The 14,802-nt window shown below is 46.9% G+C and overlaps 1 protein-coding gene across 3 annotated transcripts in view; it reads left to right on the top strand.

The window, feature by feature from the left end:
* The first annotated feature begins 355 nt into the window (after positions 1-355).
* Positions 356-14,802, top strand: part of RAB11FIP1 (RAB11 family interacting protein 1) — a 37,476-nt gene continuing 23,029 nt past the window's right edge. For 2 of the 3 annotated variants that reach the window (XM_065947118.1, XM_065947116.1), the window contains exon 1: positions 356-802. In XM_065947118.1, the coding sequence (XP_065803190.1) occupies positions 426-802 (377 nt within the window). In that variant the 5' untranslated portion in view covers positions 356-425. The remainder of the gene's footprint in view (positions 803-14,802) is intronic. The other variant, XM_065947117.1, reaches the window with a different exon arrangement.

Raw genomic sequence — 14,802 nt, 5'->3', positions numbered from 1 at the left:
TGACTCCCCTAATCGCTGCTCCGGCCAGATCCGGTTGGGCTGCGCGACCTTTGGCCGTTGGGTACACCTTCCTCCTGCAGTTGGTGATGGACAGGGAAGCTCGGGGTGCTGCAGTCCATGGGGTCGCAGAGTCGGACACGACTGAGCGAGTGAACGGAACAGAACTGACCACCTCTTGGGGTAGAAGTCTCCAAGCCCCGCCCCGCCCCGCCCCGCCCCGCCCTCGCGGGCCGACTCGGGCCCTAAGGGGCGGAGTCGGCCAGGTCCTGCAGGTGGGGCGGTGGGCGGGGCCTAGCAGGGGACCGGGCACCAAGGGGGCGTGACCGGAAGCCTTAAAGAGGCCGCGGCGACTGGGGCGGGCGGTAGAGGCCGCCTGTCGTGGCGATCACCTCCTTCCTTTTCGGTCGGGTCGCAGCACCGCCACCATGTCCCTGGCAGCCTCGGCGGGCCGGGGCCCCGGGGCCGTGTGGTCCCCGACGCACGTGCAGGTGACGGTACTGCAGGCGCGGGGCTTGAGGGCCAAGGGTCCCGGAGGCACGAGCGACGCGTACGCGGTGATCCAGGTGGGCAAGGAGAAGTACGCCACCTCGGTGTCGGAGCGCAGCCTGGGCGCGCCCGTGTGGCGCGAGGAGGCCACCTTCGAGCTGCCGCCGCTGCTGTCGGCCGAGGCCGCGCCCGCCGCCGCCGCCACGCTGCAGCTCACCGTGCTGCACCGCGCGCTGCTCGGGCTCGACAAGTTCCTGGGCCGCGCCGAGGTGGACCTGCGGCGGCTGCACCAGGATCAGGGCCGCCGGAGGACCCAGTGAGTGAGCGGGCGGGTGTCGAGCGCGGGGAGACGGGCGGTGCGAGCTCGAAGCCTGGCGGGAGCGCCGAGACCCTTGCAGAGTGTGTCTCCCCAAGGGGACGGCCGGGGCCACGCCTTTGCAGAGGCCCCCCCCCCCCCCCCCCCCCCACCCGCTCGGCCGGTTCTAGGATTCTTGCCTAGCTTCTCCTTCTTGGGCTGTCCCGCCCCGGCTCTCCCAGTAGGTCGGTTCCGGTACCTGGGGATTTTTTTTTTTTTTTTTTTTTTAATCTGCGGGACGGCGCTCAGCGCCTGGCATTTAGTAATCACTATATGAATTTTTGATGAATTGAAACTATGTGTGGGCTGACGAATTCCTCTTATTAGCTGAGTAGCTGTGTATATTTGATGTACGCCTTAGCTTACGTGGAAAGCCTCCTGGGTATTTCATTGTACTGGACACCGAGCTGTGAATGGCTGGGCCGGGGCGCTGGGAAAACCAACTGGAGCAGTTAAATCCACTGACACTAAAGCCCTAGAGGCTCGCTCAGGGGCCGAGCTGGGGGCGTTACTGTGCGGGGTGGGTGTGGGTGTGGATGGGGGGTGGGGAAAGGGGAACGCAGGATGCCCAGCGAGGGCTATCCCGTACCCCCACCTCACCACCGCCTTAGGGATCGATCGGAGAATTTGCCCCTCCCTCCTTCCTCTCCTCCTCTAGGAATGCTGGAGCAGTTTGGTCTTAACTTTCAGACCGAAAATACACTAACCGTGTTTGCCCTCGGCCCCAAATTAGTAAGGATTTCCCAGTGATGGCTGGAACCAGGGCCTGCGGTTGGCCAGGCTGAACTGAAAAGTAGGCCTTGTTTCCCTCTGGAGTTTGCAAAGTTCTCTCTGGTCCTACTGAGTGGGGGGTTGGCAGGGCAGGATGGCTGCCCACCTGTAGCTCCCCTCCCTCCCTAAGATGTTTGTGTTAGGGTATCACACTTCTGCAGGGAAAGCAAAGCGAACCCCTGTGCATTCTGAAGTGTTACCAATTTGTTTTCTCTGTGTTTGGAATGGAACATTTGATTATGCTCATCTGGTATACCCAAAACTAGCCTCCCGTAGGGCTTCCCCACTGGTTCAGCAGTAAAGAATTCGCCTGCCAATGCAGGAGATGTAGGTTCCATCCCTGGGTGGGGAAGATCCCCAGGAGAAGTAACTGGCAACCCACTCCAGTATTCTTGCCCAGAAATCCCATGGACAGAGGAGCCTGGTGGGCTATACAGTTCATGAGGTCCCACAAGAGTCCCACAAGAGTTGGACCCGACTGAGCACATACACACACACAGCCTCGCTTAGCTTAATTGGTTACTTGACTGAACCTTAAATATGTTAGTCATGTTATCACCTAATTCCTGTGGTTTACGAAGCACTCTGATTCACGCTGTATGTTTTAGATATAAATGGTATTTTAACTTTCCCTTGGGAAGGAAGCAGGAAGAACCAGAGGATTTGATGTTACCAGACTCTCTTTTCTGTAGGTTCTTGCAAATGTTATAACTGCTTCCTTTATCCAGCCAGAGATGAACAGGCATTTCTGAGCTCGAATCAGATAAAAAGGGAGAGCCTAGAGGTGAGGATGGATGGGGTATCTTTGTGGCATCAGTTTACAAGCTGTAAGGTGAGCAGCAGCATCTTTGCTGACCAGGGGCCGAAGCAGTCCTAATTTTCTGCTTGATTAAATGACATTTGGGGCCTTGGATTTACTGTCCTTTGTCTGTCCCATCCCAAGATGTGTGGATATCATGTCTGTCTCTACCATCTGTTGCTTCTTATTCCCTTGAAAGGTAGATTGGATCTCCCTGCCAGAGATGGGGATTCCAGATCCCTGAGTCTGGTGCCCACTCTGGCCCTGACTCATTGTTGGGCTTCAGGATGCTCCATCTCTAAACAACCAAGTTTCCCCATGTACAGATGGAGCTTGTGGCCAGACGTAACTGATATTTATAAGATGTTTCTGGGTTCCTGGATTAATGGAGCCCCATGTATAGATTCAAAAGGTCCTGTTACTGCTTTGGGAGGAACGAAAACCTCCTCAAGTTCTCCATTTCAGGAAGGGTTCAGTCTCTGCGCCTTCATTTTCTCATCCTCTCTGATGTAATTCTAAGCCTAGGTGATTACTCCTGTCCCTATTATATGAGCTTGTGACCACTTAGTCACAATGTCAGCTTGTAGGAAAACCATGCTTAGTTGATTTTTTAATAACTGCAAAGGAAGCCTTCTTCGCTCCTCCAGCAATAGGCAAAATTGTAAGCTTTTCATCTGTCACTTCCTGGGACTTTCCAAGATGCTGGGGAAACTCAGTTAAACCAGGCCTGTTTGATGTCCTGGTACATCACTTGGGTGCTCAAGATAGCTGCGATTTGGAGCATAAGATAAGCGCTGTTAGGTGGAAGTTTAACAGAAAGAAACTGGTTGGGCTAGAAGGATCATTTGAACTGGTTATTAATGGTTTGACTCCGCCTTAGACATTAAAACCAAAACCAAAAGAAAAGCTCACATCTTGGCCTATAGTTTTATGTGTGTGTGTGTATGTGTGTGTGCATGTATGTTAATCTTTACAGAAAACAGTTGTGGTCCAGAAGTTAAAACTCAAGGTGTTAAGAGCTAACTGTGCTGATATTTTCATTTGTTCTTTTAGTAAGACCCCACATATCACATATTTGGAATCAAGAGAATATGCTTTTTGTAATGACTCAGATTTTGTTAACCTCAGATTTAGGGTGATGATCAGTTCAGTTCAGTTCAGTTGCTCAGTTGTGTCCGACTCTTTGCTACCCCATGGATTACAGCACGCCAGGCTTCCCTGTCCATCACCAACTCCCGGAGCTTACTCAAACTCATGTCCAGAGTCGGTGATGCCGTCCAACCATCTCTTGCAATCCTCTTTTGCCCCCTTCTCCTCCTGCCTTCAGTCTTTCCCAGCATCAGGGTCTTTTCCATTGAGTCAGTTCTTTGCATCAGGTGGCCAAAGTTTTGGAGTTTCAACTTCAGTATCAGTCCTTCCAATGAATATTCAGGACTGAGTTCCTTTAGGATGGACTGGTTGGATCTCCGTGCTATCCAAGGGACTCTCAAGAGTCCTCTCCAACACCACAGTTCAAAAGCATCAGTTCTTCGGTGCTTGGCTTTCTTTATAGTCCAACTCTCACGTCCATACATGACTACTGGAAAAACCATAGCTTTGACTAGACGGACCTTTGTTGGCAAAGTAACATCTCTTATTTTAGATATGCTGTCTAGGTTGGTCATAGCTTTTCTTCCAAGGAGCAAGTGTCTTTTAATTTCATGGCTGCAGTGTGATGATACATATCTTTAGAACACTGAACAGAGATTGACATATAGATAGGATCCGTTTAATAGGGAAGAGTGTATGGCCCCTTTAGGTAAGAAGAAACTGAAATAAATTGATTTTGCACTGATATTAATGCAATTGTCCCTTATATCCAAGGGTGATTGGTTCCAGCGCCACCCTGCCCCCCCCCCCCCCCCGCCCAGTGCCACAATCTGTGGATGCTGAAACCCCTTATATCAAGTGGCTTCATATTTGTGTATAACCTCTGTACATCCTCCTGTATACTTTAAATCATCTCTAGATTACTTATAATACCTAATATGATATATATGCCATGTTGTTCAGTGGCTCAGTTGTGTCTAGCTCTTTACGAAGCCATGGACTGCAGCATGCCAGGCTTCTTGTGTAGTTGTGAATACCATGGAAATACTGGTAAATAGTTGCCAGTGCATGAATTCATTTTGCTTTTTGGAGTTTTCTAGAGTTTTTTTTTTTTTTCTTGAATATTTTTGAGATATTTATATTTTGGTTGAATCTGAGGACCTGTGGATACAGAGGGCAGATTCATCCATACTTCTCTGTCATCTCAGCTGAGCCTTGGTTAAATGGAAATCATTTAAGTCCCGCAATTATGAAACAGACATGAATCTGAGAGGCAGAGTAAGGTGACCAACAGGTGGGCTTCTCTGCTGTCTGGTCTTGAGTAGCTTGGGGTCCTAGATTGGACAAAAAACAAACTCAAAACCATGCATCTTTTTAGAATACTAACAGCAATAAAAGTGGGGGCAGTAATCACTTAAAGACAGATTAAAATAAATATTCAGGCTGGTGACTGGAAGGCCATTGTGTAACCAGATAGGATGAAATTTGATACCACAATAGCCTTTCAGATATGGAGAGAGACTGAATGATGGAGGGTCATTTTCTCATCTTTCCTGAAGATTCAAGAGAGAATTTGGTTGCATATGAAAGGATTTGGATACTGATAAAGGTTAGACATTTTGAAGAACTGTGTAAGTATAGTAAGATGGTGTAATATGTTGCCAAAGGAAACTCAGGTGATTAAGAAGAAGGGTGAGACCATTGTTTTTATGGGAGAGTGGGAGGCAGAGAAGTCACAGATGAGCACAGAGATCTCAGCTTCACAAATCTGAGCCGTCAGTGTTTGCGCTTATAGAATACCTCTGGGTTTCCTAAGCACTTTTCGGCTTTTTGTAACAGACTGGAAAATTTGAGCAATGCTGTTACTGGTTAAGTATTTTTTTTTTTTTTTTTTTTGAGATTCGCCTTAAAGATGACATTGGGGCTTTACTGGAAACCCTCCCACCTCCAAACTGGCAGAGGCCCCTCCCATCCAGTGTGGGAAACTGATAGCTCAGTGTCCAGCTCAGTGTCCTGGAATAAGTAACCCCAGCCTGTTCACAGTGGGGGAATGGAGTGATTCAGAAGGGGAGGGCGCATCAAAGACACGGTTCCTGTGATGTGAAAGGTGTGCTTTTTGTCATATGATTTGATGGTGATTTCATTTACAAGGCATTCAGTTAGCAATGCGAAGGTTCTCACTGCCTTTTCCCCCCTTGTTTTTAAAGTTCATCCATACTTTTAGTAATTATTTTTTAATACCTACTATTTTTGAGGCACTGGGTAGACATCGTAAACAGTGATGAACTAAACAGACATGATCCACGCTTTCAAGAAGCCCAGAGCCTTGTGGGGAGATAGACAGTAAACACACTCTAAATATTCATTGGAAGGACTGATGCTGAAGCTGAAGCTTTAATACTTTGGCCACCTGATGCGACAAGCTGACTCATTGGAAAAGACCCTGATGCTGGGAAAGATTGAGGGCAAGAAGATAAGGGGGTGACAGGGGATGAGATAGTTGGATGGCATCACTGACTCAATGGGCATGAATTGGAGCAAACTCTGGGAGATAGTGAAAGACAGAGGACTCTGGAGTGCTGCAGTCCACAGGGTCTCAAAGAGTCGGACACAGCTTAGCAACTGAACGTAGATGAACACAAAGATGAGTAATCTTGTGCTGTGATGAATGTGGTGGAGGAAGAGAACAGGGTATCATAAGAGAAGAGAGCAAAGATTGCAGATGGCCCCTCTGAGGCAGAGACCTGGAGGATAAAGAGGAATTTTTCCACTGAAAAGTAGAGGAAGCGAAGCAGGCTGTGAAAGGCCCTGAGGCAGGAAGACCTGGGAAGCTGGAGAGTTTGCCTAGATTGAGGCTGAAGAGGAAGGCCGGGCTTCCTTTAAGAGCAATGGAAACTGCTGAGTGTTGAAAGCAGAGGGGTGACGTGATCCAGTTGTGAAAGTCTGGCTGTCTGATGGAGGGCAGATTTGGAGCAGGGCTAGCCTGGAACCCAACAGGTGGAATGGGAGGCTCTGGCAGGCATAGGGTGACAGGCGTGGGCAGGGACAGAGGTGGGTGGCTTTCAGAAATATTTCCGAGGTTCAGTTGGCCTTACTGGTGGTGGATTGGATGTGGGTGGGGGTGACGAGAGGAAGTGATAAGAACGAACAAATAAAATAAGGAGAACTTGCTGTTGAACGTGAACCAGGAAACGGTGACGGCTTGCTTTCCCCAGCAGTCACCGTGATACAAGAGTGAGGTCAACATGTCTTGGCAAAGACAACATGGGCCTTGATGCCTGTGTGTGGAGTCTTCCATTGGAGCAAATGAGTAGGAAACACCACCGAAACCAGGGCGTGTGCATGTGTGTCCTCAAGTGTTTGCCGTTTTAGCAGAGGCCAAGTCTTTGTTTTGTAATAGCGTAACTGCTGTGACCTCACTGGTTGCACCAACACGGCGGGTGGAGTCACTGCCCCAAGAAACATAGGACCAAGAAAAGGGAAAATAATACACAACACGAGGGGAAGTAAACTCCGTAAATGAAAAACACAACTCTGGAGGCAAGTAAGTCAACCATTCCAACCATGTAAAGGTTTTTCGCATCAGGGGAAGGTGAATGAACAAAAGAGCCTTGTTTGGCTTAACTTCCTTTTGGTTACAAAGACCTCTGTTGTATTTCTACAACCACCATCAGAGGAAGGTTTTTATAAATAGTATCTCTGTCATTTTAATTGTAGTTATTAACTTAAAAATGTTATGATTACATTAAAAACAATACATGTGCTTATTAAACTGTCATCAGCTCCAACCTGTATTTGCTGACATCATTCTTCCGTCCCCCCGGACAATAATCTTTTCGGTCTCCATTTCACTGCTCTGGTTTTAATTGCTCTATGTCCGAGAAAGCTACTTCGCACCCTGTACATTGGGAAGGATGCTGGCCGTGGCTTAACTCTAGTGGGTTCAGATGTCCTCCACAAACAGAAGGAGTGATTTGAGGGTATTTAAGGCCTCATTTCATCTCCCAGCTGGGCCTTTGGTTCAGAGCCTACTTGGATCTCTAAGCCTCAGGGCCTTTGAATTCCAACAGAATTAACAACCAGAACCTTGATCAGCCTTTGAAGAAAACCAGCATCGGTGTGGAAAGACTTGGTGAGCGGGTTGTGCTCCCCTGAAGGGGTCCTAGGTCGGACCTCTTGCTGCAGCTGGCCCAGCAGGAGACCAGGCCAGCTGGCCCGCTTTCCCTCGTGCAGGGCCCACTGCCCTCTCCTCATTTGCTGTGTGACCCAGCCCAGGTGTTCCGACATCTCTGAATGGGCAAGTTGCAGCCCCTGGAGACATAGGGCAGGCGGTCATTTGCCAGTAGGACATGGAGAAGCGTTTAATCTTTGTTAAACACTTCTACCCCACAGACTGGGGCCCCAGCAGGCTCCTCCATCCATGGGATTCTCCAGGCAAGAATACTGGAGTGGGTTGCCATTCCCTTCTTCAGGGGAATCTTCCCGACCCAGGGATCGAACCTGGGTCTCCTGCAATGAAGGCAGAATCTTTACCGTCTGAGGTACCAGGGAAGAATCTGCTTCCTGGTGGGGAAGCAGAGCATCTGACTCACCTGGTTATCAAGGTGAGTCCCAAGGAGAAGGGGAAAAAAAAACACATACTGAGAGAATTTCAAAATCCTGTTCTAACAACAGACTTCAGTAAGAATGAAGAGTTCCTTTCGTGTAAGAGAAAACCCCACAGCCCGGTGCTATGAGAGGCAGCACCCTTGAAGAAACAGCCTAGGGGCCCGCCTGTCCCTCACATAGGACACAGTACTCCGGATCACAAGAGGCCTTTTCAGACCAGGCCTTCTGGAGGCCGTGGTGGTTCTCCCTGGGCTAGCCACGTCTCTTTTAATAAACAAGAAGTTTAAAATTAGTGTTCTAATTTCAAAAATTTGTTGTTGTTTAGTTGCTCAGTCGTGCCTGACTCTTTGCAACCCCATGGACTGTAGCACGCCAGGCTTCCCTGTCCATCGTCAGCTCCTGGAGTTTGCTCAGTTGCATGTCCATTCAGTCGGTGATGCCATCCAACCATCTCATCTTCTGTTGCCTGTTCTCCTCCCACTTTCAATCTTTCCCAGCATCAGGGTCTTTTCGAAAGAGTCAGCTGTTCACATCAGATGACCAAAGAATTGGAGCTTCAGCTTCAGCATCAGTCCTTCCAATGAACATTCAGGATTGATTTCCTTTAGGATTGACTAGTTTGATCTCCTTTCAGTCCAAAGGGACTCTCAAGAGTCTTCTCCAGCATCAGAATTCAAAAGCATCAATTCTTCAGTGCTCAGCCTTCTTTATGGTCCAGCTCTCACAACTGGACATGGCTACTGGAAAAACCATAGCCTTGACTATTTGGACCTTTGTTGGCAAAGTGACGTCTCTACTTTTTAATCTGCTGTCTAGGTTTGTCATAGTTTTCCTTCCAAGGATCACGCGTCTTTTAATTTCATGGCTGCAGTCACCATCTGCAGTGATTTTGGAGCCCAAGAAAATAAAATCTGTCACTGTTTCCACTTTTTCCCCTTCTGTTTTGCCATGAAGTGATGGAACCAGATGCCATGATCTTAGTTATTTGAAATTTGAGTTTTAAGCCATCTTACATTTAGCTGAGTGGATTAGAGATGAAGGGTGGCCTCGGTGTGAACTTGGGGTCTGGCTTGCCCGTCAGCACCGGAGAAGCAGGTCACCTGCAGCCCGGGGGCTTGCTGGTGCCTTTGGCAAAGGAGCTGCTTTTAGCCACTAATGAGATGAGAAATTCCTTTCCTGCAGAGAGAGGCGTGTAGGTAATCTGTTAGAGAGAAATCAAGGGCTTTCGTCTCCAGGGTGTCCCTGAAGGACACATTTAGGAATGTGCCCATGGGGAGAAAGAAGGCAGCTGGAATTAAGTGTCTTTTCCTGAACGCTGCCCTCTCCAGTGGAGCCGAGGGAACACGTTTTATAAGAAATCCCAGAAAACCTTTCTAGAGGTGTGACGGCTGCACGCTTCGTTTTTAAACTTCTCGTTTATTAAAAGAGACGTGGCTAGCCCGGGGAGAGCCACCACGGCCTCCAGAAGGCCTGAAAAGGCCTCTTGTGATCCTGAGTACCGTGTCCTGTGTGAGGGACAGGCGGGCCCCTGGGCTGTTTCTTCAAGGGGGCCGCCTCCTACAGCACCGGGCTGTGGGGTTTCCTCTTACACGAAAGGAGTGCTTCATTCTTACTGACGTTTGTTGTTAGAACAGGATTTTGAAATACTCTCGGTATGGATTTTTTTTTTCCGCTCCTTGGGACTCACCTTGATAAGCAGTTGAGTCAGATGCCCTGCTTCCCCGACCAGGAAGCAGAGTCTTCCTTCGTGGCTCAGATGGTAAAAGAGTCTGCCTGCAATGCAGGAGACCGGGGTTTGATCCCTGGGTTGGGAAGATCCCCTGGAGAAGGGAATGGCGACCCACTCCAGTATTCTTGCCTGGAGAGTCCCATGGGTGGAGGAGCCTGGTGGGGCCCTGGTCCGTGGGGTCAAAAAGAATCATTAGACACAACTGATCAACTAACACACACGCTCCCCACCAGGGGTTCCCAAAGAAAGAAGTGTGAGTTTGTCTGGGGGGCTGAGAGAGGACCGAAAGCTCTTTGATGTCGACCGTGCTGAAGTTTGTCTTCTTTTGTTCTGGCCAAGAGGTGGTGAACCAGACCATCTCATTTCCTTTCTCCATCCTTAAGGTCTGTGTGCCTGAGTGACAAAGGACCCTATGGAGACCCTTCTTTGACAGATCACGTAAAATACATTACCTTGGGGCAAAAGGCAAGGTACCTGATCTGATGTTAGAATATTGATGTTTGTGGTTTTTTGAGATATGGTCAAGTAAAACATTGGTAACTAGATGATAGCAGGAGTGGTAGACTTCCATGTTTATAAATGTGTTAATTTTTCTAATTCTTAGCGAATCTTAAAATACTGATGCTTGGTTATTTCCTGTAGTCTTTACCTACAAGGAGTTGAGTATTGCTTTCAACTTAGAAAATATGCCTTGATCCTCACCCTTCAGTCAGTTATGTCATCTTGGCCTGTGTCTGAAATCATTTGGGGGCCCTGTTTCTTGTCTCTCCCACTTCTGTAGAAGCTCTGAAGAGTTCTGAGGGTCATTAAATCTCACGATAAATTACAGAATTACATACTGATCACTTCACTTCATGAAGGACGGGGAAGCCTGGCGTGCCACAGTCCACAGGGTCACAAAGAGTCGGACCGGACTGAGCGACTGAACAACAACATGATATTTTAAAATACCGTATCTGCTTTTTAATTTTGGAAATTGTATCATACAAATTGATTTTGTAATTGAGTTTTCCCCCCACTCCCTTCAAATGCAAATCATTGTTATTTGTTTGATGGTGTCAGTTTGGATCCCTGGGAATACCATCAGTCTGAACTGTTTGTATCTTAAATTCCATTCTGAGAACCATGTGCATGGCTGAGTGATGGTATAAATGCATTCACTGAATATCATGCAGCCATTAAAAATGGTGGATATGGGGACTGCACGACAGCTATATTTAACACACTACAAATAGAATTGCATGTGTTCTCTGGTTATTACCAAGTCATAGTCATAGTTAACACCAAGTGTTTATTAAGTGCCAGGCACTGTTCTAAGCTCTTTACATATGTTAAGCCATTTATGCTCAGGTGGCAAAGAATCCGCTTGCAATGTGGGAGACTGAGGTTCAATTCCTGGGTTGGGAAGATCCCCTGGAGGAGGGCATGGCAACCCACTCCAATATTAGTCCCTGGAGAATCCCCATGGACAGAGGAGCCTGGTGGGCTACAGTCCATGGGGTTGCAAAGAGTTGGACAGGACTGAGCGACTAAGCAATCTTTGTAACAATCTTTGTAACATCCTTTGTAAGGTGCTTTTAACCTTGTTTCAGAGGAGGAGCCAGAGAAGTCAAGTCATTTGTCTGAAGTCTCTCAGTTAAAACATGCAGGAAAAAGACTTCAAGAAAATACATCAAAAGGGAATGGTTGAATTAGCATTAAAGAGAGTCAGTTAAAATTTTTTTTCCTATAACCTGCTTTAATTACTTTCTAAGGGACTTTCTGTTGAGCAAATAGTATGGCAAGATCAAAAGCATTTTCAACCTGCTTTTTATATGATCTCTCCTTTGCCATATCATTTTCTAACTGTTAAGGATTGAATTTGGTGGCTACAGATAGCCTTTCAGTGCTGCCAGAATGGCTGTTTCACGGATTAGGATCAAAAAGTAACCATTTGCAATCCTCATAATTTACCACCAAGTAGCTGGCAGTGGGCAGATGGGAAAGTCCACCTTGGGGGAAGGGAGTGGGGCGGTGAGAATGGCTGATCAGTGTTTCTGTATTCAGAGTTAGGTAATGAGGACCAGCTACCTAGGTCAGTAACAAAACCTATTAAACTACTTAGCTTCTGCCGGGTACACCCCACAAACATTTTATAGGTCTTAAACGTCTTTGTCCCTGTTTGCTATGCATTACTTCTGTACTACCAAGAGAAGAGTCTGGACACTTCACCCACATGGAGTCACTCCTTCTCACAACCCCTTTTAGATATCCTCCTCTGCTGACCCTGCGAGATTCTCAGCCTTATTTTTCTTCCCCGAGGAAGACAGTGAAGGAACTGATTTTTAAAATTTTTCCATCAAGTGCATCCTCCATCTCAAACACATGAAACTCAGGTGCTGTTCTGTTCTTCCTACTTCTTCCCTCACCCAAGGCCATGACCTCCTGTGTCTTGAAGTTCAGTTACCATGGGGATGACTCACGCTACAAGTCAGGGTGGAGATTTTGCACTGGAAGGGAACGAGGCGGTCTGCCCTTGACCCTGGAGCCCGTATAGACAGGATCCCTTGAAATGAACACTACCATGTTAAAATGAGGAGCTAGTGGTTGCCTTTGCCTTTGTGTTTCGTGGAGCTTCCTGTGTCTGATGGGAGGGTAGAGCCTTAATTCATTTTGCTGGGTCCCCAAGTAGGTGGTTCTTCTAGCCCCTTGGGATTTCACTTAACTTAGAAACTTTTTTGTGTATGACAGTCCTTATTTGTTGAATTCCCTGGTAACTCAATGGGTCAAGAGTCTGCCTGCAATTCAGGAGACCCGGGTTCGAACCCTGGGTCGGGAAGATTCCCTGGGGAAGGAAATGGCAACCCACTCCCATATTCTTGCCTGGAAAATCCCATGGACGGAGGAGTCTGGCAGACTACAATTCATGGGGTCACAAAGAGTCAGACACAACTGAGTGACTTCACACGTGTCCTTATCTGTGATGAAAGTGTATACGCGAGCAGGAATTTCTTTTCATGTTTAATTATTTTCTCACGCTTCATAATCAGAAAGAAAAAGCAGCCGTTGGCTCAGTGTAACAGACACTCCGTGACTGTCGGGTGAGCCGGTCCCCTCTCCCCCTGTCTGGCCTCTCGGTTCTGTCATTCCAATGCCCGCTGTGCCAGAGCACATGGAACGCATCTTTGTAGCCATCATTTCCCTGTCTCCGTCTTGAATCTCTGAAGCGGTCATTTTTTTTCCTTTTTTTCTGTGTCTACCCTCTGGAATGTTTTAAAGGAAAAACATGTCTGCTTCAGCTGCAGACAGATTATTTTGGAGGCGTACTGGCCCGTCCTTTACACAACCGTAAGCCCGCATGTCTTCTGGGATGCACTGCAAGACCTTTCATTTCCCCAGAGCAGGAACCACACTGCCCACATTCCAATCGAGGGCCCCTGGGATCAGCTTTCCTTGTCCTGAGAAACCTACATGCTGAGGCGAACCAGCCCTGAGAATTGCGCACGGCTGGGTTGTTTTAGCTGTTTCAAAACTTGAGTGTTTAAAAACCCAGGAGATTTGACAATGCGTATCTGGACTCTAGTCCCCCAGCCAGGCCCCTCGGGAGGCAGACCCTGTGTCCTGCATTCTGTATGTTTCCCTTCCTGCACCTTGTTCATTCTTTTTTTTAAAAGTTCCCTTGCTGCTTTCTTCATAAAACATCTTTTTGAAAGGGTAAAAGCCTTAAATGAATTTTTCTGTATTTTCAGCTGTTTAGCCTTGGCTTATGTTTGACCAAGAAGACCCCAAACCAAAAAAAAAAAAAAAAACACCCCAAACAGTAGGGCAACTGTTTGGATAACAGGCAGTTTTTGCTTGAATGTTTATTCCCAAGACCCTCGCCTGACTGAGGGACATGGAAATTAGAGTTTTCATTTTTTACCATTTTGTATGATTGGAATTTTTACCCCATGCCTGTTATTACTTTTTCTTTTGTTTGTTTACAGAGGTATACTTTATCAATTCATTGTAGGTCATAGCATAAGAGAAGAGGTTTTTCTGCAAAACAGAGATTAAAGTTAGTATATTTTCCCCAAAGTCATAAAGTTGTAAACCATACTTATCAGTTCATTCAGTCCCATGTAATTGATTCCTGTTGATCTGGATGAAGTAAACAGGTTTTTCAGTCGAGTTTTGTCGTTTATTGGGCTTCCCAGGTGGTGCAGTGATAAAGAATCTGCCTGCCAATGCAGGAGATGAGAGTTTGATCCCTGGGTCAGGAAGATCCCCTGGAGTAGGAAATGGCAACCTGTTCCAGTTTTCTTGCCTGGAAAATTCCAGGGACAGAGAAGCCTGGAGGGCTACAGTCTATGGTGTCGCAAAGAGTCAGACATGACTGAGCACAGCGAAGCAAAATTTTTGTCATTTGTTACTCGGTTCAGTGGGATTATCTAAAGGCTACCAGAAACTTACATTTGTTAAGATTAAGTTCTTTTTACGAGTCTTCTTGAAAATCTTCATTTTGTAAAAGCATCATTGTAAAATAACAGTTGCTGTTATTTCTTTAAAATATGTTTATGAAAAAAATAAAATAAAATATAGTTTATGTACGTGTCCTGTCACTTGCTGTATATTCAAAGATTCTTTTAACTTTGGAAGAACTAAGTTTTAATTATAAACAAAGATGATTGCTTATAGAGGGGATCCTTCTATTTTTCACTTTTTTGATAGGTTGCAGGATTTTTTTAAGACTATAGGCTTAAAAATAAACCTGCATCAGAATTATGGCTTTCTGTCTGTACTCTGCCCTTTGTACTGGGAAAACCCAGCCCTAATTTCTGAGATAACTCAAGCTTTCTGGACTGACGTGAAGGGTGGTGCTGGGTCCTACCCAGGCTGACATCACATGCTGGCCACACTGGGATCTGATTATTTATGAACTACTTCCTTGATATGCTGGAATTAAGTGCGCTGAGAATCAAGCGCACAGAAGCACTGAAAAACTGA

Source organism: Muntiacus reevesi, chromosome 10 (assembly GCF_963930625.1).
Source record: "Muntiacus reevesi chromosome 10, mMunRee1.1, whole genome shotgun sequence".
NCBI classification, from domain to species: domain Eukaryota; kingdom Metazoa; phylum Chordata; class Mammalia; order Artiodactyla; family Cervidae; genus Muntiacus; species Muntiacus reevesi.
Note: the sequence above shows the minus strand (reverse complement) of the source record. Positions and strands in the feature narration are given on the sequence as shown.